The 27,993-nt window shown below is 43.4% G+C and overlaps 1 protein-coding gene across 5 annotated transcripts; it reads left to right on the top strand.

Annotated features, from left to right (window-relative positions):
* Positions 1-345: 345 nt before the first annotated feature.
* OS9 (OS9 endoplasmic reticulum lectin) lies at positions 346-27,363 on the top strand. Of its 5 annotated transcripts, none has more exons than XM_036018739.1 (15): positions 346-548; positions 957-1,133; positions 1,962-2,025; positions 2,155-2,231; positions 2,402-2,500; positions 21,799-22,008; positions 22,132-22,237; positions 22,663-22,766; positions 22,959-23,010; positions 23,678-23,766; positions 23,999-24,274; positions 24,512-24,701; positions 25,861-26,025; positions 26,203-26,315; positions 26,544-27,363. In XM_036018739.1, the coding sequence occupies exons 1-15, from the start codon at positions 387-389 to the stop codon at positions 26,634-26,636; spliced, it is 1,977 nt and encodes a 658-aa protein (XP_035874632.1). In that variant the 5' UTR covers positions 346-386; the 3' UTR covers positions 26,637-27,363. The 5 variants fall into 5 exon arrangements, with proteins under 5 accessions (XP_035874632.1, XP_028387804.1, XP_035874631.1 ...); XM_028532003.2 differs by having other exon boundaries at positions 348-548; positions 21,799-22,009; positions 22,136-22,237; positions 26,623-27,363; XM_036018738.1 differs by having other exon boundaries at positions 349-548; positions 26,623-27,363.
* Positions 27,364-27,993: the final 630 nt, after the last annotated feature.

Below are 27,993 nucleotides of genomic sequence, written 5' to 3'. Positions count from 1 at the left end.
CATGGCGGCGCCCAGATACGATGTAAGAAACGACTAAAAAAGTCATAAGAAGAGATGTAGGTGACAGCTGTGTCAGGACAGAATAAAACTGTTTAAAAAGGCCCAGGGCACAGACCGCGCCTCTCTGGAACTAGGAAAGGGTGGGAGGTAGTCTGATCTCATCGATGATTGGTTGACGTTTAGGACTAATTACACTAAGCGAGTGGTTTTGGTACTCATCATGATCCACCTCCCAGTGGGCTTTGGAGCCACGTTTACAAATGAGACCAGGGTACATGAGAGGGACAGAACATCTAACCAATGAAACTTTGGGGTGGTAATAGACGTGATGAGGCCGCTGCCAGGTTTAGGGCGGAAGGAGTTCTGGATAAGGAGGGAAGCGAAAGATGGCGGCAGAACAGCTGCTGTCCAGCTTGTTGGGGCTGCTGTTTTTGGGGCTCCTGTTACCCGCAGCTCTGACTGGCGGTGTCGGGAGCCTGAATCTGGAGGAGTTGAGTGAGATGCGTTATGGGATCGAGATCCTTCCGTTGCCTGTTATGGGAGGGCAGGTGAGGAGGCGTAGATCGGGCGAGGGTCCTGGGCCAGGAGAAGGAGAAAAGTAGAAGAAGGGCAGCTGTGGAGTCGGTGGCGGTAGCCTAAGGAGAATCGGAAAGAATAGGTAGGGGTTTTACGATGTTCCCTAAAGGTCGCAGACTGAGACCCATTATTCCCTTGGGGCCCGAGGAATGGGAGGGCGGGGCTTCCTGCTGTCAGCTTCGGTCCTAGTTCCTGATTGAAACACCCCCAGACTTCGGCCTGGTAGAGAAGTGATAGTGCCAAACACAGCTGGAGGACTTGTGGCTCATTCCGTCTTGACCGGGCTTTGCCCCAGGATCCGAAGAGGGATCTCATTGTTCTTCCTGACCTAGCCTCTCTTTGTCTCCCTGTCCCCTGACTCTCCCTCCCTTCTTTCCCAGAGCCAAGCTTCTGACGTGGTGATTGTCTCCTCTAAGTACAAGCAACGTTATGAATGTCGCCTGCCAGCTGGAGCCATTCACTTTCAGCGTGAAAGGGAGGAGGAGACACCTGCTTACCAGGGGCCTGGGATCCCTGAGCTCCTGAGCCCAATGAAAGATGCTCCTTGTCTGCTGAAGGTGAAGGGAACTGGGGTGGGTGAGATGAGGGCTTGGTAACTAGCAGTCTGTCTGAGAACCAGGGTGTCAGTGAGTAAGGTGGGATGGGGAGGACCTGTCAAAGTTAAGACCATTGGAGGAGTAGGCACATTGTATGGACAGGAAAGAAGCAAAGAATCTTGCAACCACTGGTGACACTTTGGTAAATGTAGAGGAGGGTTAGAATAGATTTCAGAATTAGGGTTAAGCCAAGATTGAGGTGACTAAAGAGGGTCAGTGCGGGGTAAGAGGGAGACTCCCCTTGAGAAGTCTTTCTAGTAAAGTTAGCTGCTGTCCCTGTCACTCCACCCCAGTATCCTACTTTGTTTTCATCATCTGAAGTCATCTCATTAACTGAATCATCCGTTTATTTATTTTTGGTCTGAGTCCCAGCAGTAGACTGTAAGTCCGTGAAGTGAGAGAGTTTCCCTTGTTCAAAGCTGTGTCCCCAGTGACTAGAATAGCACATGAAATGATGTAGGAATTCAGTTTATATTTTATGTCTGCCTGGTCTGAATGCTTCAAGAATGCCATGATTCTTACCTTTATGGGGAGCAAAAAAGAATTTAAAAAATCTTTGAAAAAGGAGGCATAGAAAGTCCACTGGTGGAAAACAGACTTTAGAAGTGTCTCTCTGAGTCACAGAGTAAAACAGCCCTCTCTCCTGTCTGAGAATCTGGCAGATTAAGTGTGGAAGCAGAGGGATATGAGAAGTAGAGGAGAGGTTATGTGTCTTAGAGCCAGGAGAGATTCTAGTTCTAAGAAGAGGCATCTGCACTTCCATCCTCATGATTTTCTTTTAATTGTCAGACCAAGGACTGGTGGACGTATGAATTCTGTTATGGACGCCACATCCAGCAGTACCACATGGAAGGTGACTCATGCCTGCATTTTTCCTAAGCCCTTAGCAACCTATCATAGAAGTGACCTGCCTCCCTTGACCCCTACCCTCCTAATCCTCTTAAAAGGGAATAACTGTGATTCACTATGGTTTCTCTTGCAGATTCAGAGATCAAAGGTGAAGTGCTCTATCTCGGCTACTACCAATCGGCCTTCGACTGGGATGATGAAACAGCCAAGGTGGCAGGAGTGTGGGGCTGGGAGAGAAAGGGTTGCTGACTGCAGACTAGGAGTCCTGACAAGAAGGGGAGGGTCGGGGTTAGCTACATCTTTCTTGGGATCTGGTGGCCATTCTTCCTCCTTGCTCTCTTTCTCATGCCCCATCTCTCCTGCCCCATGTCCCCGCCCAGGCCTCCAAGCAGCATCGCCTGAAACGCTACCATAGCCAGACCTATGGCAATGGGTCCAAGTGCGACCTCAATGGGAGGCCCCGAGAGGCTGAAGTTCGGGTGAGTCTTGAAAGAGGGAAGTTGATACTTCCTCAGTGACAATTCAGATTCTAATGGAGGAGGGCAAGGCTGCATTTTACAGTCAAGATGGTCTCTCTGGGCCCTAAACACTGAGTTTAAGACTCATATTTCCAGCTACCAGCTCTGTGTAATTGCCTGCAGATTCAGAAACACTTCTAATCAACATTTCCCAGATCCCCTCCAAACCCTGAGTGTCATCGTTGACAGTTCTTTTTTCTTCTCTGTCCTCCTTCATGTGAGGGTTTGTGCTCTTCAGTGAGGTTTGCCGGTGCAGCTACTGGGCTCTGCTCTGGGGATACAGTGGTGGGCACACATGCAGCCCTTGCCCTCATGGAATGCACAGTCTAGAGAGGCAGACAGATGTTAGCAAAAGAATCACAGAAATGAGCCTGTGATTACAAATGGAGGAATGATATGAAGGAAAGGAGTTGAGTTCTCTCAGAGCAAATTCTGAAGCCCTTTCATTCTATTCTAGATTTCTCTCACAACTCCCCTCTTCTTTCCTGTGCTTTGCACCTTCCTCTCTCACTTACATTACTGCCAACAGCCTCCAAACAAGTGTTCCAGATCTAGTGGTCCTCAGCGAGTTCAGGCAGGCAGGCAGATGTATGGTAGGAAAAGTCCCTTAGGGGATCCTGATGTATATTCATTAATACACCTGTAGACACCCACATTGTACAAGAATTATCTTTCTGTAATACACATTTGCACGTGCAATTGTGTGCTGGTAAATGTCGAATAGCCACATTACCAGAGTGTAGAGTAAAAGGGGTAAAGAGGTGAACCCTGATTTATAATGCTTGCCATACCCATTGTGTAAGTATCCCTACCATGGCTAAATTCATGCTACTATCATAATGCCATCTGTCTTGCAACATTCCTGAAAATTTCCCGGTTGGCTCTTGTGAACTGCTGTGAGCTGGACCGATCACACTGCTATAAATGTATGTCACTCCTCTGCCCAGACTGGAAAACCTTTGATGATTCTTCCTTATTTAAAGGGTAAATTCCAAATATTTCCACCCAGACCAATGTGGTAGCAGTGAAGTTGGTGGAAAGCAGTCGGATTCTGAATGTATTTTGAAGGAAGAGCCAATAAGATTTGTTGATAGATTGGATGTGGGGTGGAGTCAAGTATGACTCCAGAGTTTGTAGCTGCAGCAACTGGAAGAATCGAATTGTCGCTGAGTAACGTGGGGAAGAGTGGGTTTGGAGGAGCAAACTAGGTTGGTTTATGCACATGAAGGCAAAGATGCCTATTGGACATCCCAATGGTGATATCCAGTCGGTAGTTGGCTCTGATATTCTGGAGTCCAAGGATCAAGCCTGGCCCGGAGATAAAAATACTCATTGTGTTTCTGTCCCACTGACCTTTTTTCTGTCCTTGAACCAGTGGATCTCATTATTCCCTCCACCTAGAACTGTCTCCCCACAGGTATTTGAATACCTGCCTTCATCCTCTCGTTCAGATTTTATACCCTGTGATACTTCCACAGGGAGACCTTATGTAGACACACGGACACACCTGCACACACATGCTCACCTGTCTGTCCCCCTCCTGGTAAACTCCTTCAGCATTTTATACTCTTCAAAACATGAATCACTTCCTGAAATCATCTTCTTTGTTTGAATTTAATCTCTCTTTCTGTCTATCAGCCCCACTAGAATAAGCTCCAGGGAGGCAGGGACAATGTCCATCTTATATTCTGATGTATCTTCATGTATGAAACAGTGCCTAGCACCAAGTAGGTGCCCAGAAATTACTCATTGAATGAAAGGAATAAGCCAGTTCAAATGTCACCTATTTTATGTGTCCTTTCTTGGCTAACACAGAAAATTAGTTGTGCTCCTTCAGCACTTCACGTACATGCATCCACATCACATGCGTCCATGTCTCAGTCTGTTCGGGCCGCTGTAACAAAATACTGCAGACCAGGCAGCTTACGGACAACAGAAATTTATTTCACAGTTCTGGAAGCTGGAAGTCGGAAATCAGAGTGCTAGTGTGGTCAGGTGAGGGTCGTCTTCCAGGTCACAGAGTGCTTGTATCTTCACATGGTAGGAGGGGTTAGTGGGTTCTGTGGGGACTCCTATAAGAGCACTAATCGCATTCATGAGGGCTCTGTTCTCATGACCTAATCACCTCCCCACCCAAGGTCCTACCTCCTAATGTCACATTGGGCATCAGGATTTCAACATAGGGATTTGGGGGGACACAAACATTCAGACCATAGCAGCTCACGGACATCCACATAAATAATCCATTGTAGCACTTCATTGTATTCTCCTTATTTCTTTGTAGCTTCAGTATGTCAAGAACTGGGTGTGAAGACTGCACTGTCCTCATATCTATTGAACATAATGCCTTGTGCAAGCACTGTAATAGGAACTGGGGCTAAAATGATGACTCAGAGGCCAAGTCCTGCCCTCAGGAGGTAGACATTAAATAAGCAGCGACAACAAGCAGTATAAATACTCTGGGAGTTAAGTACACATTACAGGGGGCACAACATGAAGGAACTGAGTGTAGGTAAAGGAGTGGCCTCTGGAAGAAAGTGACCTTTGGATTGGTGATCGAAGGATGGGGAGGTGAGAAGATGGCCTATCCCAGGACTTGAGAGCTGTTCACGGTGACTGGAGAGAATTGTGGGATTGGGGTTTGGGAGGTTATGTGAGGGGAGCTGGGCAGTTGTTTGGCGTGGACGAGTCACAGGTCAAGAAATTCTAGGTATGTTGAAGAGTTTGGACAGTCTGAGAAACGGGGCAAGCCAATGAAGTATGTTAAGCAGAATAACACCATACTCAGTTTTGTTTTGAAGGCTCACTCTGGCTGAAGTGTAGAAAATGATTGGAAAACAGATTAGGAGGCAGTTGCTGTAATGCAGGTGAGAACACAAGGTGGCGGGGGATGAAGACCAATTGGATAGATGGTGATTCTGTTGCTGAGATAGGTATGGTGGGAAGAGAGTAGGTGGTGAAGGAAAATGATTTTGGTTTTGAACAGGATGATTTGAGTGCCTGCAGGCATCTGAGTAGAGAAACCTGGAGAGGCTATTGGATCTGTGGGTCTGGAACTCGGGAGAGCGATCCGAATGGAACCTGGAGGGCTAGGAGTCATCAGCACCTTGGTTCTGATCGGAGTCATGGTGTAGATAGAATACCCCGCCAAAGAAGCAGTATGTAGGAGGAAAGTGGGATGTACCTTTGAGTGAACTGTCATTGAAAGCAGGGTGTAGAAGGGGGCTTTGCTGAGAAGAGTGGGTTGGAGAGGAGACTATGGTGACATGGAACCCAGAAAGGAAAGATCTCAAGCAGAGACTGGTCCAGGATGTTGGCTGCATCTGAACCTTCCAGGAAAAGGGGAATTAAAAACCATGCATGGTCATGGAATTAATTATTTTAATAAAAACAAAGCATGCACATAGAAACAAAATTCAGATGGTAGGCATGAAAACCAGATGAAAATTCCTAAGTCCTCTACTCCTTATCACCCCGACCAGTACTTTGGTTGGACTTAATAACAGAGGCTGTTGGTGATCTTGCTGGAGCAGTTGCAGCGGGGTGGCGAAGACGAGGTGTTGAGGAACATGGGGGAGTCTGGATGCAAAGGAGAGGGAAAGGTGGGCACTAGTGGGAGCACCTGTGGGGAGGGTGCTTACTTTGTTGTTTTATTTTTCAGGATGGGGGCATGCATTTTTTTCTTTTTAATTTTTAGTTTTTACAACATAGTGGTTAGACATTTTTTAACTCACAAAGTAATCCCCGATAAGTCTAGTACCCACCTGACACTATGCACAGTTATGACAATATTACTGACTGTATTCTCTGTGCTGTACTTTACATTCCTGTGACTATTTTGTAACTGCCAATTTGTACTTTTTTTTTGGCAGAATTTTATGGTTTTATTAACACAAATACAATGTGCACGCAATCTGTCTATTCATTTTCTTTGCTGTGCAGCCTGGCATTGGGATTGGCGACTCTGACAGCCACCTGGGCCACTCAGTCCACAGTGGCTTTGTGGTTCTCTGCGGAGATGCCATGAGCAGTCTTAGCACAGTGAGATTCCTTGCACATCAGCAGCACTCCAAGCTCCTTGACTTTGTGGACCAGGAGCTTCCAAAAGTCACTGGGCAGCACGTGCTCTGTTTTCTTGTTGCTCCCATGTCCCATGTCCCATGTTAGGCCTCAGGACCTGGCCCCTGACTCTCCCACACACCCTATATATAGTCTATGCCTCTGGGTTTCCCTCGGTTATACTTAATTTTGACATATCAGTCTGACTGGTGCCAGATGAACTTCTTGGTCCTCTTTTTGACAATCTTGGTTTGATGAGGCGTCTAGGGCAGCCATGGTGTTGAGGAGCAGATGGCTGCCACCTGCCAATTTGTAGTTCTTAATCCCGTCACCTTTTCACCTATCCCTCCAGACCCCCTCCCATATGGCCACCATCAGATTTGCTCCTCTGTGTTTCTGAATCTGTTTCTATTTTGTTCATTTTAGATTCCACATTTAAGTGGCATTTGCCTTTGACCTGGTTCACTTAGCACAATACCCTCTAGGTTCATCCATGTTGTCACAGATGGTGAGGTTTCATTGTTTTTTATGGCTGAGTAATAGTCCATTGTATATATGTACCACATCTTCTTCGTGCATTCATCTGCCCATGGACACTTAGGTTTCTCCTGTGTCCTGGCTGTTGTAAATAATGTAGCAATGAACATAGGAGTGCATATATCTTTTTTGCACCTGGGTGATTTGATATTTCACCAAAAAACTCTGCATGAGATGTGATGAATTAGTGTTTTGGACTTATTTGGATATATACTCAGAAGTGGAATTGCTGGGTCTTCAGATCATTCTGTTTTTATTTTTTGAAGAATCTCCATGCAGTTTTCCATAGTGGCTGTACCAATTTGCAGTCAAGATAGGAGCATGTTTAAATGCTGTTGGGTGGACCAAGTAGAAGGTAGAGGTTGAGGTAACCGAGAAAGAAAAAGAGATGTGGGCCAGGCTGGTATGCAGAACACAGGGAAGCAGTTACTCTGAGGAGGGGGGCTCTTGGGTGGGTACTAGAATGAAGTGGTGGTATATTTCCTGGGGAGTCTAGAGGTTTTAGTGACATAAAGTTGGGGGCATTCCTGCCTGGTTGCTTCTTCTTTTTAGTTTTCATACCCTGACAGACCACTCAAGCTCCTTGCTTGTGTTACTGAGTCAGTCCCTCTCTCCAGGGCAGGCTGGTGAAGTGCCAGCTTCCTGATGTCTTGGTAGGAACAGTGCATGTAGTGTTTGGGAAAACTACCGTTTTCGTGGGGTTTGGGAACAATTGGCTAGTCATCTGGAATTAAATAAATTTGGATCCCTATCTCAGTTCTTACATTACATAAAATTTCAGAGAGATCTAGGATTTTTTTCCTTTTTAATTTTTAATTATGAAACAGCTCAAACATAGAGAAAATGTCACAGAGACCATAAACCCACTGCCAAGTTAAACAGATGTTAACATTTCACCACATTTGCTTCAGATCTCTAGTTTTTTTAAATAAAGGAATAAAACACTAATGGTATAGTTAAAGCCCAGCCTCTCGTTTCTTCCCTCTCCCTCCTCTGCACAAACAACCGCAACCATCTCCCTCCTTGCTTTTCACTTGTATTACTGATGCACATATCATGGACGATATATATTGTTTTCTGTTGTAAAACTATACATCAGTGTTAGGAACTTGCTTTTTCACTAACCAGCGTTTTTGCCATTCTGTGCCAGAACGCAGAGATAACTAATTCAGCGACTGTAATGACCGCGTTGTTTCCTCGTCTATTTAACCATTCCTCTATTGAGAAATAGTTGGGTTTCAGTCTAATGCTCTCACACACAGTCTTGCAATGTAGGTCTCATTGTGAATGTGTGACAGCTCCTCCGGGGAAATATTTAGAAATAGAATCACTGGGCTACAGGGAGTGTGTGTTTTATTGGTGAGTTGGGTGCACTGCCCGTTTTTCCAATGTCTGTTTTTTTTCTATATAGGCATTCTTCATTTGTTTTTATTATTATTTTTTTTAAGTTATGGTAAAATATACATAACATAAAAGTTACCATTTTAACAATTCTTATGTGTACAATTCAGTGGTATTAAGTGCATTAACAATGTTGTATAATCATTACCACTATTTTCAGAATTTTCATCATCCCAAATAGACACTCCATCCTTATTAATCAGTAACTTCCCATTTTCCTCTTAGGGCCTGTTTTACTTTCTGTCTCTATGAATTTGCGTGTTCTAGAGGCCTCACATAAGGGGAAATCATACAATGTTAGTCCTTTTGTGTCTGGCTTATTTCACTTAGTATAATGTTTTCAAAGTTTGTCCATGTTGTAGCATATATCAGACTTTTATTCCTTTTTATGGCATATTCCTTTCATGGAATATTTAGTAATATTCCATTGTGCATATACAGGCCCATCCAGAAAGCATCCAGCCATGTGCTGTTAAAAATAGAGACAATTATTGAAGAACATACAAGAAACATTGTACATAGGACAATGACACCTCAGTCCCCTTCAAAGTAGTCACCCTGGGACCTCACACAGTTCTCCTAATTGCCATTAGCTGCCTTGTTATATTTTCTTGAATCTCACTGATGGTCTGAAAGCTCTTCCCTTTCAAAGTTGATTTTAGTTTTGGGAAAAGCCAGAAATCTCAGGGTACCATATTTGGGCTGTAGGGGAGCTGAGTCACCTGGGAGATTTGATGTTTCACCAAAAAAACTCTGGGTGAGATGTGACGAATGAGCTGGTGTGTCGTTGTGATGAAGCTGCCAGGCAGCAATTGCCCATAGCTAAAGTCTTCTGAATCATGTGACTAGTTTATGTGGAGGAATGTTCAAGCTTAATGCAAAATCTGATGCAGATTCATTACTCTACTTGCTAAGTTATTTTGAATGCGATGGCCACACAGTACACATTCTCACTCAATGGTGTCTACCGCCTCCACTGACTAGTACAGTGAAGTCATCATTGTTCACACATGAGTCCACTCTCCTTGGCAGCCAGGTTACATCCATGTCATGCAAACTGTTCTTGTTATATTAACAATAGTTGGACTTTTTCTGGACAGACCTCATATACCAAATTTTATTTACCTTTTAATCTATTGATGAATAAGTAGATACTCTGTTGTTTCCACCTTTTGGCAATTGTGAATAATGCTGCAATGAACAATCGTGTACAAGTATCTGTTTCAGTCCTTGTTTTCTATTCTTTTGGGTATGTTCCTGAGAGTGGAGTATACCTCATGGTAATCCTATGGTTAGCTTTTTGAGGAATTGCCAAACTTTTCCACAGTACCTGCACTATTTTACATTTCCAGTAACAATGCACAAAGATGCCAACTTCTGCACACCCCTTCCAATGCTTGTTATTTTCTTTCATTTTTATGAAAGTGGTATCTTACTGTAGTTTTGGTTTGCATTTCCCTAATGACTAATGATGCTGAGCATCTTTTCATGTGTTCATTGGCCATTTGTATATCTCCTGTGGAGAAATGTCTACTCAAATCCTTTGCTCATTTTTGGATGGGGATATTTGTTTTTCATTGTTATTGAGTTGTAAGAGTTCTTTATACATTCTGGATATTAGTCTGTTATCAGATACAAGATTTGCAAATATTTTCTCCCAATCTGTGGGTTGCTTTTTCATTCTCTTGATTGTGTTCTTTATGCACAAAAGTTTTGAATTATCATGAAGCCTAATTTATCTGTTTTTTTCTTTTATTGTCTTATGTCTTTGGTGTCATGCTTAAAATGACTAAGATTTTTTTAGGTTTACTATATATGAAACATTAATAAATTATAATTTCATAGGCTATCATTTTGTCATCTACATTTTCAAATGTATTAGCCACAAAAATATAGTTTTTCTTACTTTTTCATAATCTGTTTTTGAAGATAGATCCTCTTATTAATTCCTAATATTGACTGCCTTTTCTCTTTGTTTTTGATCTGTCTTGCTAGTGATTTGTCTGTTACTCCAAGAGCCATCTTTTGACTTTGTTCATCCTCTCTATTGTCTGTTTACTATTTCATTAATGTCTTCATTATTTTGTGTTTATTGTTTCCTTCCTCCTCCTTTCTTTCTGTTTATTGTTTTCCTCCCAATTTCTTGAGTTTTTTCACATTTAAAAGTTCTATACTTAGTTTTTTGAATAGTTACTACATTTTCATAGCTTAAATATAGAAATGCTTTAAAAAAGTATGCAGAGAAAAATCTTAACACACCTTTCCCTTCATTAACCTGTTCCCATGCCCTTAAGAAAGGTAATCATTGTTAGCTTCTTTTTATACACTCATATACTTTTAAAGATTTTATTTATTTATTATTAGACAGAGAGGAAAGAAAGGAGAAAGAGAGAGAGAGAGACATCAATGTGTGGTTGCCTCTTGTGTGTACCCCCACTCACTGGGGACCTGGCCTGTAACCCAGGCATGTGCCCTGAATGGGAATCAAACCTGCAACCCCTTGGTTCACAGGCCAGTGCTCAATCCACAGACTGAGAGCCACACCAGCCAGGGCTATGCACTTATATTTTTTAATGCATATATATATATCAAGCATATATCTTTGAGTACTTTCCAAATCAATATATTAAAAGCCTCCTTTTTTCTTTTTGAGAGAGGGAGAGAAAGAAAAACACCATTTTGTTGTCCTTCCTAATTATGCACTCATTGGTTGCTTCTTGTATGTTCTGTGACCAGAGATTGAACCACAACCTTGGCACATGGGGACAATGCTCTAACCAATTGAGTTAGGGCACCTCCTCATTTTTTTTTTAATATTTGCTATTATTCTCTTATAAACCTATTCCATCATTTGTCTAAATAGTTCCCTGTTGATAGACATTTAGGTTGTTTTAATTTTTTTATTAACACAGAAGTGCTGCAGTGCATAGCCATAAACCTATAGAGTATACCTATAGAGATTAAATCCCAGGGAGTAGACTTGTGTCAGTTTTCTATGTACCATTAGTTACACAGCCATGTATGAGAATGCCAGATTCCCTACAGCTATGCCAACCCAGTGTATTTTTACACTTTTGGATTTTGGGCAATCATCAGATAAACATCAGATAGAGAATGATTTCCTAGTATGATTTTAACTGCATTTCTCTTAGGAAGAGATAAGTAATCTTATTTAAGAGCTATTTGTCTTTTTCCTCTTTTCTTTCAACCATCTAAATTCTTTGCTCATATTCCGAATGGATTGTTGATCTTTTTTCTTCTCAGTTTGTAAGAGCTCTTGGTATAATAGCCAGACTATCCCTTTGTCTCCATAGGAGTTACACCTATTCTTCTGACTTCTGGTGTGGGCTGCTGCCACACATTCTCGTCTCCTAGTCATCCACTTCATTCTGAGGACCATGTTGGCCGCATCCCTCAGGTTTTGATATGTGGTGTTTCTGTTTTCACTGTAATTTGTACTTTGCTTCAGAACTTATTTAGAATTATACTTATTATATTTCTAAATAAATGTATTGCATTTCTCTTGTCTTTATATGATTGCTATTGATTTCTAATTTTATGTCAGTGATTCTCTTGGTGAGATTCTCTTGGTGATTATTGAAACATTTTTTAAAGATTTGTAATTTATTTTGGGGGAAAGGGACAGAGAAAGAGGGAGAGAAACATCAGTGTGAGAGAAGCATCCATCCCTTGCCTCTTGCATGCCCCCCAGCAGGGAACCTGGCCTGCAATGCAAGCTTTCGGACCAGGGACCTTTTGGTTTCTTGTGACAGTGCCCAACCCACTGAGCCACACCAGGCAGGGCCTGTTAAAACTTCCATAGTGGCGAACTTTAAAAAAGGGTCTGGGTGTGCTTGAAAACATGTGTTTTCTCTAATTACTTGGTTCAAGTTTGTTTCACACTTTTGACTCATTTTTGTTTAGTTGCCCAATCAATTTTGAAAGGGATGTATTAAAATTTTCGCTATAATGGTTTCACTATAATGGTGGATTTGGCAGTTCTGTTAATTTTTTCTTCATATATTTTGAGATGGTTAGGTGCATGTGAATTCAGAATTGTGATGTCTTCATGGTGAATTGGTCCTCTTATACCTTAATGTTGTGACCATTATTTTTCTGTTCACAGCTACAAAAATTATTGTGAAATATATTATAATACATAAAACTGTATGAATCATAACTGCATGATTTAAGGAATAATAAAGGAAATACCTATCTAATCACTTCAGGTTATGAGAGAACATTGACAGCACCTTCAGAGCAACCCTGCCTAGCTGGTGTGTCTCAGTAGATTGAGCACCGGCTTATGAACCAAAAGGTTGCCAGTTTGATTCCCAGTCAGGGCACATGTGTGAGTTGCAGGCCAGGTCCCCAGTTTCGGGGTGAGGGGCACATGAGGGGCAACTGCACATTGATGTTTCTCTCCTTCTCTTTCTCCCTCCCTCCCCTTGTCTCTAAAAATAAATAAATATATAAATATGATTTAAAAACCAACTGTGTGCCCCTGTATGCCCCATCCCCTCTCACCCTTTCCCACAGAGAGAATTGCTGTCTTGACTTTATGAGGATAATTCCTTTGCTTTTCTTTAGCGTTTCACCATTTGTGTATGCATCCCATTTGATTTAGCTTTTTTCTGAAGTTTATACAAATGGCATCATACTGTATGAAAACACCCAGGGTATATACACAGAAGTCTTCTGGGACTTGTTTCTTTTGCTCAGTACTCTGTTTCATCCATGCTGAGATTCATCCGTGTTGATGGCTATAACTGCAGTGCATTCATGGGGGCTGTGAACAACACTCTTTTAAGTGCCCTCTAATATAATGTACAGGAATTTCATTAGAGAGAATTCCATGTGGGAGCACAATTGTTGGGTAAAGAGGGTATGAAGGTGAGTCCATGTGCCACTTTATTTAGCAATACAGAGTATTTTCCAGTTTTTGTTCTCATTTAATACATTCTTATTGCAGTGTATGAGGTCCCATCACTCAGTATTGGCCATATCATGGTCAGTATTTGAGAGTTTCAGACTTTTAAATGTTTACTAATTTATTGAGTATGTAACAGTATCTCACTGTGATTTGCATTTCACTGATTCCTAATGATCATTTTTTCTAGTATTTATTAATATGAAACTGATTTAAACTAATGTACTTAATTGATATCCTAATATTAAGCCAAACCTTTACTTGAAATTAAGTGATTTATGTTAAGCCAATTTTGCCTTCCTAAGGTGCACCCAGTTTGGTCATAGGTATTATTCTTGACCCTTGCTTTTGAATGTATCTTACTGGATTCAGTTTGCACTTTTTCAAAAGACTCTTGTATACAGGCATAACTCAGAAATAACGCAGGTTCAGTTCCAGAGCACCACAATAAAGTGAATATCACAACAAAATGAGCCACACAAATTTTTGGTTTCCCAGTGCTTATGTTTACACTGCACTATAGTCCAGCAGTTTTCAACCAGTGTGCTGCAAAACGCACACTGGTCTGATGCAAGAACTTCTAAAACTTGCAGTACCTGACTATTGAGTCAGGGACACTGTCCTCTTTTCCCTTAGATTGTCAAGTAAAAAAAATGACAACTGCCGAAACATAACAATAGCTGTTTGTTGTGAATGAATCAAAATTATATCTATTTGTTTTATCAGATTGGCCAAAAATATGTTTTTTGGTGCACCACAGAATTTTAGTAATTAGCTTAAGTGTGCCATGAGCTGAAAAAGGTTGAAAATCACCGTTGTAGTCTAAGTATGCAACACAATTATGTCTAAGAAAACAGTACACATACTGTGTTACTAAAATAACCCACCCATCATCTGAGCCTTCAGCTAGTCATGATGTTTTTGCTGATGGGTCTTACCTTCAATTTGTAAAACACACAGTGTCTGTGACACGCAATGAAGCGATGTGCACTACAATGAGGTATGCCTGCATATCTCCTGAGAGATACTGAGCTGTAGTTTTTCCTACTAGTACTGGTAACAAGGTTTTGCTAGCTTCAAAAAAGAAGCTAAAAAATATTCTCACTTCTTCTGCACTCTGGAAAGTGTGTGAATTGCAATTTTTTATTCCTTGAATATTTGCCAGAATTCATCTTTAACATCATCTTGGTCTAGGTTTTCTTTGCGTTAAGATTTTAAACTACTGATTTATTTCTTTAGTGGTTTTAGGAACCTTCAATTGGGTTAGTTTATTTCTAATTGTTAGCTTAAGTAAGTTACATTGTGTTAGTTTTTTAGGAATTTGTCTAGTTCATCTGAGTTTTCAGATTTACTGTTATGAAGTTGTTCACGATATCCTATTATCTTTTAAATTTCTGTAGCATCTATAATTAGGTCCCTCTTTTCATTCCATATTGGCTGTTTTTGCCTCACTCTTTTGTCACTGGTCAGTCTCACCAGGGGTTAGTTTTCCTTCCTTCCTTCCTTCCTTCTTTCCTTCCTTCCTTCCTTCCTTCTTTTTTAAAGATTTTGTTTATTAATTTTTAGAGAGGGGGGAGGGAGGGAGAAAGAGAGGGAAACATCGATGTATGGTTGCCTCTCATGCACCCCCTACTGGGGACCTGACCTGCAATCCAGGCATGAGCCCTGACTGGGAATCGAACTGACAACTCTGCAGGCTGGCAGTCAGCCAGTGAGCCACATGAGCCAGGGCGTAAGTCAGTTTTATTAGCATTTCAAAGAACCAATTTTTGGCTCTGTCAAGCTTCTCTATCCTATTTGCTTTCTATTTTATTCATTTCCATTCAGTCTTTATTATCCTTCCTTCTACTTTTCAGGGGGTTTACTTTGCTCTTCTTTTTTTAACTTCTGGAAATAAATGCTTAGCTCATTCATTTCCAGCTTTTCCTCTTGTCTTTTGGATTTTTAAAAAATTGTTGTTAATGCCGCAGGTTCGATTCCCAGTCAGGGTACATGCCTGGGTTGCAGGCCATGGCCCCCAGCAACCACACATTGATGTTTCTCTCTCTCTCTCTTTCTCCCTCCCTTCCCTCTCTAAAAATAGATAAATAAATCTTTAAAAAAAAAAGAAATTCAGCTTTAAAAAAAATTGTTCAAGTGCAGTTGTCTTCATTTCCCTGCCACCACTTCCCCCTGCCCCACCCACCACCACCTCCCATCCTCAATCCTACCCTGTTTGGTTTTGTCTGTGGGTCCTTTATACATGTTCCTTGATGACCCTTCACCTTCTTTCCCACATTACCCCCTCTCCCCCCTCTCTGTTTACCGTCAGTTTGTTCTTTATTTCAATGTCTCTGATTATGTTTAATATATCTCTTAATAATATCTTTCCAAGTACTATTTTATATATTTTTCACAATTGTTTATGGTTATTATAAACTTCTTTACCTAATTTGTAAATGTATACTACCTTCCCATGATTCAAAACCTACAGAATATAAAAAGGTGTACAGTGGGATTCCCCGTCCCAAACTTACCTTCTATCTGCTTAGTTCCCATAGAGCCCTGTCCCCAGGGGACCCTGCTCTTAGTTCAGCATGTCATCCCAGCCTTTCTTTGTACGCTTACAGGCAAAGTTTGTGGAACTAGAGATCCTCATTTCCTTTCCCTCTCTTTTACACACAACATGCAGGATATTAGACACACATTCTCCCCTTGTTTTTATATATCTTGAAAAATAATTCTTAGACATCTTTCAATGGCAGTACATCCAGAGCTTTGTTCTTTGTTTTTATATCTGCATAATATTCCATTTTTTGAATTTTTCATCATTTTATCACCATTTCTACACTTATTAAAATTTCCTCCCCAATTTTTTGTTATCACAAAAGATGATTACATTATACATATATACCTGTATATATATATATATACCATATATATAAATACATGTATCTTAAAAGTATAATTTTGTGGTGCAGGTTATTTATATTTAAAGAATATCTTAAAATATTTTTATTATGGAAAATTAAAAATATATAAACTCAGAGATAATTGTACTGTAACCTCCCATGTATCATCCAGCTTCAACAAATGTGGCTAGGCTCGCTTCAGATACACCCTTGCCCACCTCCCCCCACTGCCTCCTTCACTCCCACATTATTTGGAAGCAAAGTACAGATATTATATCATTTCATCCATAAATATTTCTATATTTACCCCTAAAAGATTAGAGTTCTTTTAAAAATGTAACTATACTAAAAAATTAACAGTAATTCCTTATTGTCATCAAATATTCAATACTTTCAAGTTGCCTGATTCTCTAATATAACTTATATAGAATTTTTATGGTTGTATCATTTATTTTGAGTCCTTTTAAATTTGTTGAGATTTGTATGTGTGGAAAAAATGGCAAAAATTCCTGTTCTACCAAGGAAATACAGACAATGAAGAAGTTAAAGAATTATATGCCATTTAAATTATCTTCCTCATAAATTTAACTTTTGCACATTATGAACTGACCTTCTTTATCTTAGTAACTTATTTACTCAAAGACTCCTGTATGATAATAATATAGCTATAACAGCTTTCACTATTTGTTTACTATATTTTTTCATACTTTAACTTTTATCCTTTCTACGTTCCTATGTTTTAAATGTGTTCTCTAAACAGCATATAGTTGTATTTTTTAAAAATTTAACCATTTGTTATATTTGTATTTGGGTTTATGTCTAATTATGATCTCTTTTTTAAAAAAGGTTTTAAGTATTTATGTTTAGAGAGGGGGAGGGAGAAAGAGTGGGAGAGAAACATCAGTGTGTGGTTGCCTCTCGTGCACCCCGTATTGGGGACCCAGCCCACAACCCAGGCATGTGCCCTGACTGGGAATCAAACCGGTGACCCTTTGGTTTGCAGGCCAGCACTCAATGCACTGAGCTGCACCAGCCAGGGCTCTTTTATTTATTTTTTAAATAACAGTTTTATCAAGATATAAGTTAAATACCATACAATTCTGCATACAATTCAGTGACTTTTTAGAATATTTACAGAGTGATACAACCATCATCACAATCAGTGTTAGAACATTGTCATCACCCTAAAAGAAATCCCCTGCCCTGTAGCAGTCACTCTCCACTCCACACCCGCTGGACCCTCACCTTCCACTATGGACGACCTCTCATCTTTCTGTCTCTGTAGATTTGCTTGTTCTAAACATTTCACATAAACGGAATCATTCAGTGTGTGACCTTTTATGTCTGGCTTCTTCCACTTACCATGTTTTCAAAGATCATCCATGTGTAGCATGTGCCAGTACTTCATTACACTTTTTTTTGCCAAATACATAATATTCCATGTTCTATTTACTCATTCCTTAGTTGGTGAACATTTGGGTTGTTTGTACTTTTTGGCTATTATTAACAATACTTCCTTTAACACTTGTGAACAAGTTTTTGTATGGACATATGTTTGCATTTCTCTTGGTATATGCCAGGGAATTGAATTGCTAGATCATATGGTAATTCTATGTTTAACTTTTTGAGGAACTGCCATACTTTTTTCCCATACTGATTTCCCAAAGCAGTAGCACCATCTTACAATCGCACCAGTAGTACATTAGGGTTTTAATTTCCCCATATCTTCATTAACACTTGTTTTTACTTTTTGACTATAGTCTTCCTAGTGAATGTGAAGAGGCATCTCATTGTGGTTTTGATTTGTGTTTCTCTGATGCCTAATGGTGTGGAGCATCTTTTTATGTGCTTATTAGCAATTTATCTTCTTTGGAGAAGTGTCTATTCAGGTCTGTTGCCTGTTTTAAAATTTTATTATTTGTCTTTTTATTATCGAGGTGTAAAATTTCTTTATATTCTGGGTACAAGTCCCTTATCAGATATGTGACTTGCAAATATTTCCTCCCATACTCTGGGTTGTCATTTTACATTCTTGATGATGTTCTTTGCAGCACAAAAGCTTTTAATTTTGATGAATTCCAATTTATCTATTTTTATTTTGTTATTTGTACTTTTGATATCATATCCAATTAAACCATTGCCTCATCTGAGGCCTTGAAAACTTACACCTATGTTTCTGTCTAAGAGTTTTGTAATTTTACATTTAGGTCTTTGATCCATTTGGAGTTAATTTTTGTATACTGTATCAGGTAAGAGTCCAACCTCATTCTTTTGAATGTAGGTATCAAGTTGGTCTAGCATTGTTTGTTGAAAACAGACTATTGTCATTGAGTTATCTTGGTAATGTTGTTGCAAATCAAATGATGATAAAAGTGAAGGTTAATTTCTGGACTTTCAACTCTGATTTATTGGTCTGTATGTCTATATTTACGTCAGTACCATTCTATCCTGATTATTGTAGCTTTGTAGCAAGTTTTGAAATCTGAAAGTGTGAGTTTCCAATTTTGTTCTCCTTTTTCTTTTCTTTTTTTTTCCAATATTTTATTTATTTATTTTTAGAGAAGGGAAGGGAGGGAGAAAGAGAGGGAGAGAAACATCAATGTGTGGTTGCCTCTCGCATGCCCCTAGACTGAGTAGAACCAGCGACCCTTTGGTTCACAGTCTGGCACTCAATCCACTGAGCCACAGAAGCCAGGGCTGTTCTTTTTCAAGATTGTTTTGGCCGTTTGGAGTCTCTTGAATTTTCATATGAATTTTATAATCAGTTTGTTAACTTCTGCAAACAAGGCAACTGGAATTTTGATGGAGAGTGTGTTGAATCTGAAGATCAGTTTGGGGAGTATTGCCATCTTAACAATATTAAGCCTTGTGATTTGTGAACTTGGATGTCTTTCCATTTATTTAAGTCTTTAATTTCTTTCAGGAGTGTTTTATAGTTTTCAGAGCTTAAGTTTTATACCTAATTTTGATACATTTATTCCAAATTATTTTATTCTTTTTGATGCTATTACAAATGGAATTATTTTCTTAATTTTATTTTTGGATTTTTCATTGCAGATATGTAGAAATACAATTGATTCCTGTATCCTGCAACCTTAAGGAACTCATTTATTATTAGTTCTAATAGTTTTTTTTATAGTGGATTCCTTAGGATTTCCTGTATATAAGATCAGGTCATCTGTAAATAAAGATAGTCTTACTTTTCCCAATCTAGTTGCCTTGCATTTCATTTTATTGTCTAGTTGCCCTGGCCATAACCTCCAGTACAGCGCTGAATACAAGCGGCAGGAGCAGACATCCTTGTCTTCGTCCTGATGGGGTGGGGGGGGCTGGTGCTGTGCAGTTGTTCACCGAGAAGTATGATGTTAGCCGTGGATTTTCTGTATATGCCTTTAATCAGGTTAATGAGGTTCCCCTCTATTCCTAGTTTGTTGTTTTGATCATGAAGAGGTGTTGAATTTTGTCAAATGCTTTTTCTGTGTCCAATGAAATAATCATGTGGTTTTTATCCTCTATTCTATAGGATACACTCTATTTGATAGGGTGTTTTAATCACATTAATCAGTATTTTTTAATGTTATCCTAACTCTGTACATCTGGAGCAAATTTGACTTGGTCATGGTATGAACCCTTTTTACGTGTTGCTGAATTCAGTTAACTGGTGTTATTTGAGGATTTGGAGAGTTTATATTTATAAGAGATTTTAGCCCGTGGCTTCCTTTTCTTGTGATATCTTTGTCTGGATTTGGTATCAGCATTACACTAGCCTTATAAAATGAGTTTGGAAGTGTTCCCTGCTCTTTGTTTTGGAAGATTTTGAGAAGCATTGCTATTTATTACTTTTTAAATATTTGGTAGACTTTACCAGTAGACCCATCTGGCCCAGGCTTTTCTATGTAGATGGTTTTTTGATTACTAATTCAATCTCTTTGCTTGTTATAGGTCTATTCACATTGTCTTTTTCTTCTTCTTCTTCTTCTTTTTTGCCAAACCCACCTCCCTCCCTTGCTTCCACCCTCCCCCTTTGTTATTGTCAGATTGTTCTTAATTTCTTTTTTTTTTTTACGATTTTATTTATTTATTTATTTATTTATTTTTAGAGAGGGAAGGGAGGGAGAAAGAGAGAGAGAGAAACATCAATGTGCAGTTGCTGGGGGTCATGGCCTGCACCCAGGCATGTACCCTGGCTGGGAATCGAACCTGGGACACTTTGGTTCCCAGCCCGAGCTCAATCCACTGAGCTACGCCAGCCAGGAGATTGTTCTTAATTTCAATGTCTCTGGTTATATTTTGCTTGCTTCTTCTTGAGTCAGTTTTGATGGTTTGTGTCGTCCTAGAAATTTGTCCATTTTGTGTAAGTTATCTAATTTTTCTTTGTATAGGCATTCATAGTGTTCCTTTACAGTCCTCTTTCTGTAAGATTGGGAGTAATTTTCCCTTTCATTCACAACTGTACTAATTTGAGTCTTCTCTTTTTTTCTTGGTAAGTCTAGCTAAAGTTTTGTCACTTTTATGGATCTTTCAAAATATCAACTTTTAGCCCTGGCTGGTGTGGCTCAGTGGATTGAGTGGTGGTCTGCAAAACAAAGGGTTGCTGGTTTGATTCCCAGTCAGGGCACATGCCTGGGTTGCAGGCCAGGTCCCCAGTGGGGGCGTGTGAGAGGCAACCACATATTGATGTTTCTCTCCCTCTCTCCCTTCCTTCCTCTGTTATAAATTTAAATAAATAAAATCTTTAAATAAAATAAACTATCAACTTTTAGTTTTATTGATTTTTTTCTATTGTTTTTCTATTTTCTATTTCATTTATTTCTGTTCTGATCTCTATTATTTCCTCCCCTCTGCTTGCTTTGGGTTTAGTTTGCTTATTGTTTTTAGTTTCTTTTCTTTTTTTAAAATTAGATACTTTTTTTTAAAGATGATTTATTTTTAGAGAGAGGGGAGGGGCAGGAAAAAGAGAGGGAGAGAAACATCCATTGTTTGCCTCTTGTACGCACCCTGTCAGGAGACTGAACTTGCAACCCAGGCAAGTGCCCTGACCCAAAACCAAACCGATGACCTTTAGCCTTGCAGGACAATGCACAACCTACTGGGCCACACTGATCAGGGATATATCACTGATTCCTAATATTTCACTGTGGTCAGAGAACATTCATTGTATGATTTAAATTCTTAGTTCTCTGAACATTTTCTCCAAGGATTACCTTAAAGTGTTCTTCTGTGAGATCCGACATCTGTGCCCTTGCATGGGCATTTCCTGCTGCCTGCTTGTTTCCCGTGTAAGGGTCCCACTTACCTGTTTCTTTGCACAGCTCATAACTTTTTGTCGAAAACTGGACATTTGAGGTAATATATTGTAGCAACTCTGGGTACTAATCCCTGAGAACTAAATGTAATTATTGGTGGTAACTACTGTTCATTTGCCTTCTCTGCCCGGGCAGTTCCTCTGTGATGAGGGTGCTGGCATTTCTGGGGACTACATTGACCGTGTGGACGAGCCCTTATCCTGCTCCTATGTGCTGACTGTTCGGACTCCTCGGCTCTGCCCCCACCCTCTCCTCCGGCCCCCACCCAGCGCTGCTCCGCAGGCCATTCTCTGTCACCCTGCCCTGCAGCCTGAGGAGTACCTGGCCTACCTTCAGAGGCAAGCTGGTGAGTGATTAAAAGAGCAAGGAGAGGAAGGAGAAACATGGGGAGGGGACAAATAGAAGACAGACAGAGTGTTGAAGAGCCCGGAGGCATGTGTCCCTGTCCTGCTTGCGTGCTGTTTTTCCGTAGACTCAAAGCAGTACGAAGATAAAATGATAGAGGAGCTGCACGACCTGGACCCTCCAGTGTGGAGTGAGACCGCCCCTGGGGTGGCGCCCACAAAGAGAGCAGGTAGGGCCTCACTTCACCTGTTGCATGAAACTTGTCTCCATTTCTTCCTTTCTCCAGTCTATCGTCCTGGGCTGGCTTTCGGGTGTGGGGTAAAAAAGTACTGTGGGCCCACCCTGACAGACATGACTCAGTTGGTTGGCTGTCATCCTGCAAACAAAAGGTCACTGGTTCGGTTCCCAGCCAGGGCACATGCCTGGGTTGCGGGCCAGGTCCCCAGGTGGGGGTACGCACACATTGATGTTTCTCTCCCTCTCTCCCTACCTTCTCCTCTCTCTAGTAATGAGTAAATAAAATCATAAAATAAAACCAAAAAAAGTACTATGGGCCCTTTGCCTTGGTAATAGAGGGGGGGAATGTCCTCATTCTATTGGTTCCCTTCCATTGCTCCCCTCCTTTCTGATTCCTCCCTGTTCTCTGCGTTCCAGCTGCAAGCCCAGCCAAGGATGACAGTAAGGAACCAGATTTCTGGAAGATGATGATTCATGAGCCAGAGGACCAGGTCCAAGGAAGGGAAGAGGCACAGGCTGAGGTGAGAGCAGCCTCCTAGCTACTTCTCTGATGAGGCTGACCTGGACGTTGGGACGGAGGCCACTCAAGCTGAGGTCATTGTGAGATGGCCCGCATCTGTCTCGGGATGCGAGGACGTACCCAGCACCAGTGCCTTAAGAACATGGTCGGCATAACCAAGCTTACATGCTTGACTCTGCCTTCTTCTCATCAGGAGCAGGAACCAAACCTCGAGCCAGCAGATCCAGCTCCAGGCTCTCCCGATGGTGAGTGAACCCTCCATGTCTCCTTTCCTGCTTGAAGGTATTTCTGGACAGGTGGGGCTGGGGGTAGAGACAAACACTAGGAGGGAAGCTGGGTGGCCAGGCCAGCAGGGAATTTGTTTTCATAGGAGTTAGTACTCTTTGTAGACAATTGTCTTCAACAGAGGCAGCAGACACAGTGGTTCCTCTACTTGCTGACTTTGTAGTCTTGGGTGATTTCACTTAACAAACTCAGTGTCCTCACCCATAACATGTGGACTATCACCCTGTGTTAGAGGGTTGCTGTGAGAATAAATGAGGAGAATCTTTAGTTCACAGCGGAATGTCTGTAACTGAGTAGCCAGTAAGTGGAGAACAGGATCCAGGGAGAGGAGCACCTGGCCCCAGCATCTCTTCCGGAGCCCTAAAATCTGGGGTGATTGCCCGAAGGGCCTCAGCAGTGCGTCAAAGAGCAGGGGCCTTAGCAGCTTGTAAGCACCCTTCTCTCTCTCACCCGAGTCCAGCTCAGCCCAGTGCTTTCTGGAGGGCTCTGGCGACCCCACCTCTCTAACCAGAAGATAGCTCCTGGGGACAAGGACCGTGTCCTTCCTTGGTCTCCTCAACTCCTCTCCTCAGAGGGTCAAAGTAGAATTTAGGACACAATGGGCTCATTCCTGCTTTTCCATCTCAGATTTTCAGAGTAATGTGCAGGTCAAAGTCATTCGGAGTCCTGCAGACTTGATTCGATTGATAGAGGAGCTGAAAGGTGGAACGAAAAAGGTACGGGCCCTGCTCAGTGGAGGGGTAGAACCCACCTGCCCGCTGCAAGCCTTTGGAGAATCACCCCGACCTGGGCCTGAGCTGGGTCCCATGGGGCTGCCTGCCTGCCTTCACTCTTCTTTGGTGCCCCCCTGCCATACCCCAGCCACTCTGCCTTTGTCCGCCCCCCACCATGTGCCTCTACTGAAACCCCAACCATCTCCCATTTTTCTTTGGATCCCCACCCACCCAGGGGAAGCCAAATGCAGGCCAAGAGCAGCCCACAGATGGTGCTGCAGAAGCCCCTCCAAGTGAACCAGAGGTGAAGGCAAAGGGTGACACAGAACATCAGCAGGAGGTGGAAGAAGAAGAAGATGATGAGGATGAGGATGAAGATGAGGATGAAAGGCAGTTACTAGGAGAATTTGAGAAAGAATTGGAAGGGATACTGCTCCCATCAGACCGGGAACGGCTGCGTTCAGAGGTGAAGGCTGGCATGGAGCGAGAGCTGGAGAACATCATCCAGGAGGTGAGCACAGCTCTGCCCTCTGGTTGCTTCTGCAGGGTCTGCCCCGTGGGCAAGGCAGGCCGAGGGGCTGCATGGGACAGGGCTCTCCAAAATGGTAGTTGTTTATTTAATTAAAAGGGGGGGGGTGGGGAAAGGGGAATCGGAGAAGAATGAGCCTTAGACATGACTCTCATGTAGAGCATGGACCACTGACTTTCATTGCTCCTTGACTTTCCACCCCCGCCTTGGGCATTCCAGACAGAGAAGGAGCTGGACCCAGATGGGCTGAAGAAGGAGTCGGAGCGTGATCGAGCTATGCTGGCCCTGACATCCACTCTCAACAAACTCATCAAAAGGCTGGAGGAAAAGCAGAGTCCAGAGCTGGTGAAGAAGCACAGGAGAAGGAGGGTTGTCCCCAGAAAGCCGCCCCCCTCCCTCAGACCAGCAGGTGAGAGCTGTCACCTGGGAAGCCGGATCCCGTGTCTTTACCACTCAGCTCGTGTGTGCGCAGGAGGGTGACATGTATGTGCGCAGGAGGGCGACATGTTCTTTCCCCTCTGAGGGTGAATGCCCGCTTCCCTCTCTGGAGCACTGCGCTCACTCTTGCCTTCTCACCACCTCCTATTCATCCTTTGGGAAGCGGCTTCTGGAGCACGTCTGCCTTGTTTTCTGACTGGCTCCTGTGTGCCTGTGTGCCTAGTGCTTAGTACTCTGACTGGCACACCGTGGGCGATCAGTGGATCTTAACTGAGTGGCTGGGAGCCTGTGCACTGCAGGCTGCACATCTGTGCGGGACGCCCGGGAGCAGCCCCAGCCGGCAAAGTGTGAACAGGCAGCCAGCATCTCAGAAGTCAATTGCCTGGACAGACTGGAAGTCATACCTTCTTCCGGCTCCCCCGTGTCCCTTCCATGGGGCTCTGTGCGTGTGGAGGTCAGACAATTCCGAGTGGAATGTTCACACGTTGGACCCTCCAACCTACTTTCTGTGTAAACATGGACGAGGCTTTTGAGCACCAACATAGGGAGTGCCAAACCACAGCTTTCCTACCTGCTTCTTCTTTTTTTTTTTTTTCAAATTATAAGAATACGTTTATTTAGAAAGTTACAGAGGCAGTAGAAGAGAGCCAGCTGGGCTGCACAGGCTCAGAAAACAAGTTACAGAAGCAAAAAAGGGCCCTTGGAGCTTAGGAGAGAGAAAGACAAAAGTAACGCTTGCGGGGGGGGGGGGGCTGCCGGCGGAAAGGTTTGGCCGTGCTCCGAGAGTGAGAGCATACCCCTGGCACCCCTGCACCCCTGCTTCTTAATACAAAACTTCTTTGTAGGCCCAGGCGGCCTGATTTTTGTTTCAGGAAACAGTTGTTTTCCTGCAGGTGATAGGCAGAATTATTGGGTCCAGAGGGGAGAAGGGAGGCTGCAGTCGGTGGAGGGAACTTTATAGGCTGGAATGGGGTAGGGGGAACTAACTTATTTGGGGCTCTGACTCGTACGAGTTTGAGGTGGAATAACTCCAAAGCCGATTGATGGCGTAGGGAGAAGTGACCACTGCAGCCCCTAACCCTGGAGTCACTGCTCTGCTTTGTGTCTCCCTGTGTGTCTCCCCCTCTAAGAGGAGGATCCTGAGCACAGAGTCCGGGTCCGGGTCACCAAGCTCCGTCACGGAGGCCCCAATCAGGATCTGACAGTCCTCGAGATGAAACGGGAAAACCCGCAGCTGAAACAAATCGAGGGGCTGGTGAAAGAGCTGCTGGAGAGGGAGGGACTCACAGCCGAAGGTGGGCCCTGGGGGCGGGGCTGGATTCAGAGCTGTTGGAAGGGCTTGCTGCCGGAAGCGGAGGGGCTGGGTCGAGGACTGGAACCTCGGCTGGGGACCTGGGGGGGGCAGAAGACCTGCACTGAAGCTCCCACCCCCCACCCCGCTTCCTCTCACTGCCCATCTCGCATCTGTCCAGGAAAAATCGAGATCAAAATTGTCCGACCAGGGGCTGAAGGGACCGAGGAGGATGCACGGTGGCTGACAGATGAGGACACGAAAAACCTTAAGGAGATTTTCTTCAATATCTTGGTGAGAGGCTCCCACTCCCAAGTCTGGGATCACCAGCCTGTCCCCCTCCAGTGCGCTGTGTTGTTGAGAGCATGGTTAGGTGACGCCGGCACATCCCAGCCTTGCCAGGTTCTGGGCTTCGGTTTCCTCATCTGTAAGAGAGCCTGGTGGTCCTGGCTGCTGAGGTCCTCGGCAAGAGCCCTGAATGAAGTGTGTGTGCCCCCTTCCCTTCCTTTTCCATGCGGCTGGCTCCTGAGTCCTCCAGTGCTCAGGGCTTCCCTGGGCTCACCAGCCAGCACTCCAGCTCACCCCTTGCACCCCTCACCAGGTGCAGGGAGCTGAAGAGGCACAGAAGGAGCGGCAGCGTCAAAAAGAGCTGGAGAGCAATTACCGGCGGGTGTGGGGCTCTGGAGGCGGGGAGGGCACAGGAGACCTGGACGAGTTTGACTTCTGAGCCCGCTACTGCCATCCGTTTGCAAGGAGTCCAGAGTCTTCCTAGACTGGCCTCATTGCTTCCCCATTCGTCTCCCACCCCCTGAAACTCTGAAGGCAAAACTTGGGAGTAGGATGAGCTGTGGACTTTTGGGGCCCCAGCCAGGGGTGTGGAGGGGCTGTGGGGTAGCGCTACTGCTGCGAGCTGCCTGGAAGACCACCCAAGGCCTGTGAGTTTTGTCCTCCCAGGCTTGTCCCCACACCCGCTCCCTGTCATGTCCCCTAACTTGTTCCCTGCTCCCTCCCTCCCTAGAGATCTTCAGAGCGGAGCAGAGCAAGGGAGCCAGAAGGGTGTGCTGTGTAGCAGGCCCTGGGAGACAGGCCCCTGCCCCTGCTGCTGTTGGGAGTCACCTACCCCCTGCTCTTGGATTAGCTCGGGATTTCCTGCTCCCTTCCCTTGCCACACTGTTCCCCACAGTCTGCTTCTGAGTTGAGGCGCCTTCCTCAGTTGCTGAGGACATGGGAGGAAGTTGCCCACCACCTCTGAAACAATCCAGTGAAAAGGGCAGGGTACCGACCCGCCACTCATGTTCTCGAACAATCAGGTTTCTAAATAAAGAACTGGACCATCACTCCATCAATCTTTTTTTTCTTTTGAGGGGGTTTAGGGTGGGGGTAGGTGGGGTGGGGGCTCAAGTAGGGAGGAGGTTTGGTGCTGTCTTTAGGGTGGAGCGCACGGTCTCATCCCGTGCTGCGCTCCACTCCTCCCGGGTGGTGTCAGTGGGAGCCTGGGTTCCAGGATGAGACCAGGGCAGATAAGCAAGCCAGCCCCCCAGCCTGGCAAGGACTGAAACTCCTACAAGTCCTGTCGTCCCTCCTTTTCCTCATCTGTCCATTTCTGTTCCTTCTCTTCTCCCCATTTCTATCCTGAAAGCTAAAATGCACACCACAACGTTAGCTCACCACGGCCACCCCCTTCCACTGAGCTCTCCCCCTGCAGCATGCTGCAGGTCCCATGTGCCGGCCGCACCCCATCCCCATCTGACCACGCCACTCAACATCTCCCAGAAAAGGCTTCTGCCTTTGGCTAGCCCACACACGCTAGCTTCCTGTATGCCAAGGGCAAGTGGGCCTGGGGAGGTGTCTCCATCTCTTCATTGCCAAGTGCAGATGTGGATTCCCCCAGTCCCTCCTTTCTCATCTTTCTCCCTATCTCTGAATGATAGCCTTCCTGCTGAAGACTCTCCATGACTCACAAGGTAAGAAA

The sequence above is a fragment of the Phyllostomus discolor genome, chromosome 2 (assembly GCF_004126475.2).
Source record: "Phyllostomus discolor isolate MPI-MPIP mPhyDis1 chromosome 2, mPhyDis1.pri.v3, whole genome shotgun sequence".
NCBI classification, from domain to species: domain Eukaryota; kingdom Metazoa; phylum Chordata; class Mammalia; order Chiroptera; family Phyllostomidae; genus Phyllostomus; species Phyllostomus discolor.
The sequence above is the reverse complement of the archived record's forward strand: the minus strand, read 5'-3'. Positions and strand labels throughout refer to the sequence as shown.

Bases quoted from the DNA above. Each gene is read 5' to 3' on its own strand.
- OS9 (XM_036018738.1), top strand. From the start codon at position 387: ATGGCGGCAGAACAGCTGCTGTCCAGCTTGTTGGGGCTGCTGTTTTTG. The intron at 2,026-2,154 runs GTGACTCATGCC...TTTCTCTTGCAG, and splicing joins CCAGCAGTACCACATGGAAG to ATTCAGAGATCAAAGGTGAA. The intron at 23,011-23,677 runs GTGAGTGAACCC...TTTCCATCTCAG, and splicing joins AGCTCCAGGCTCTCCCGATG to ATTTTCAGAGTAATGTGCAG.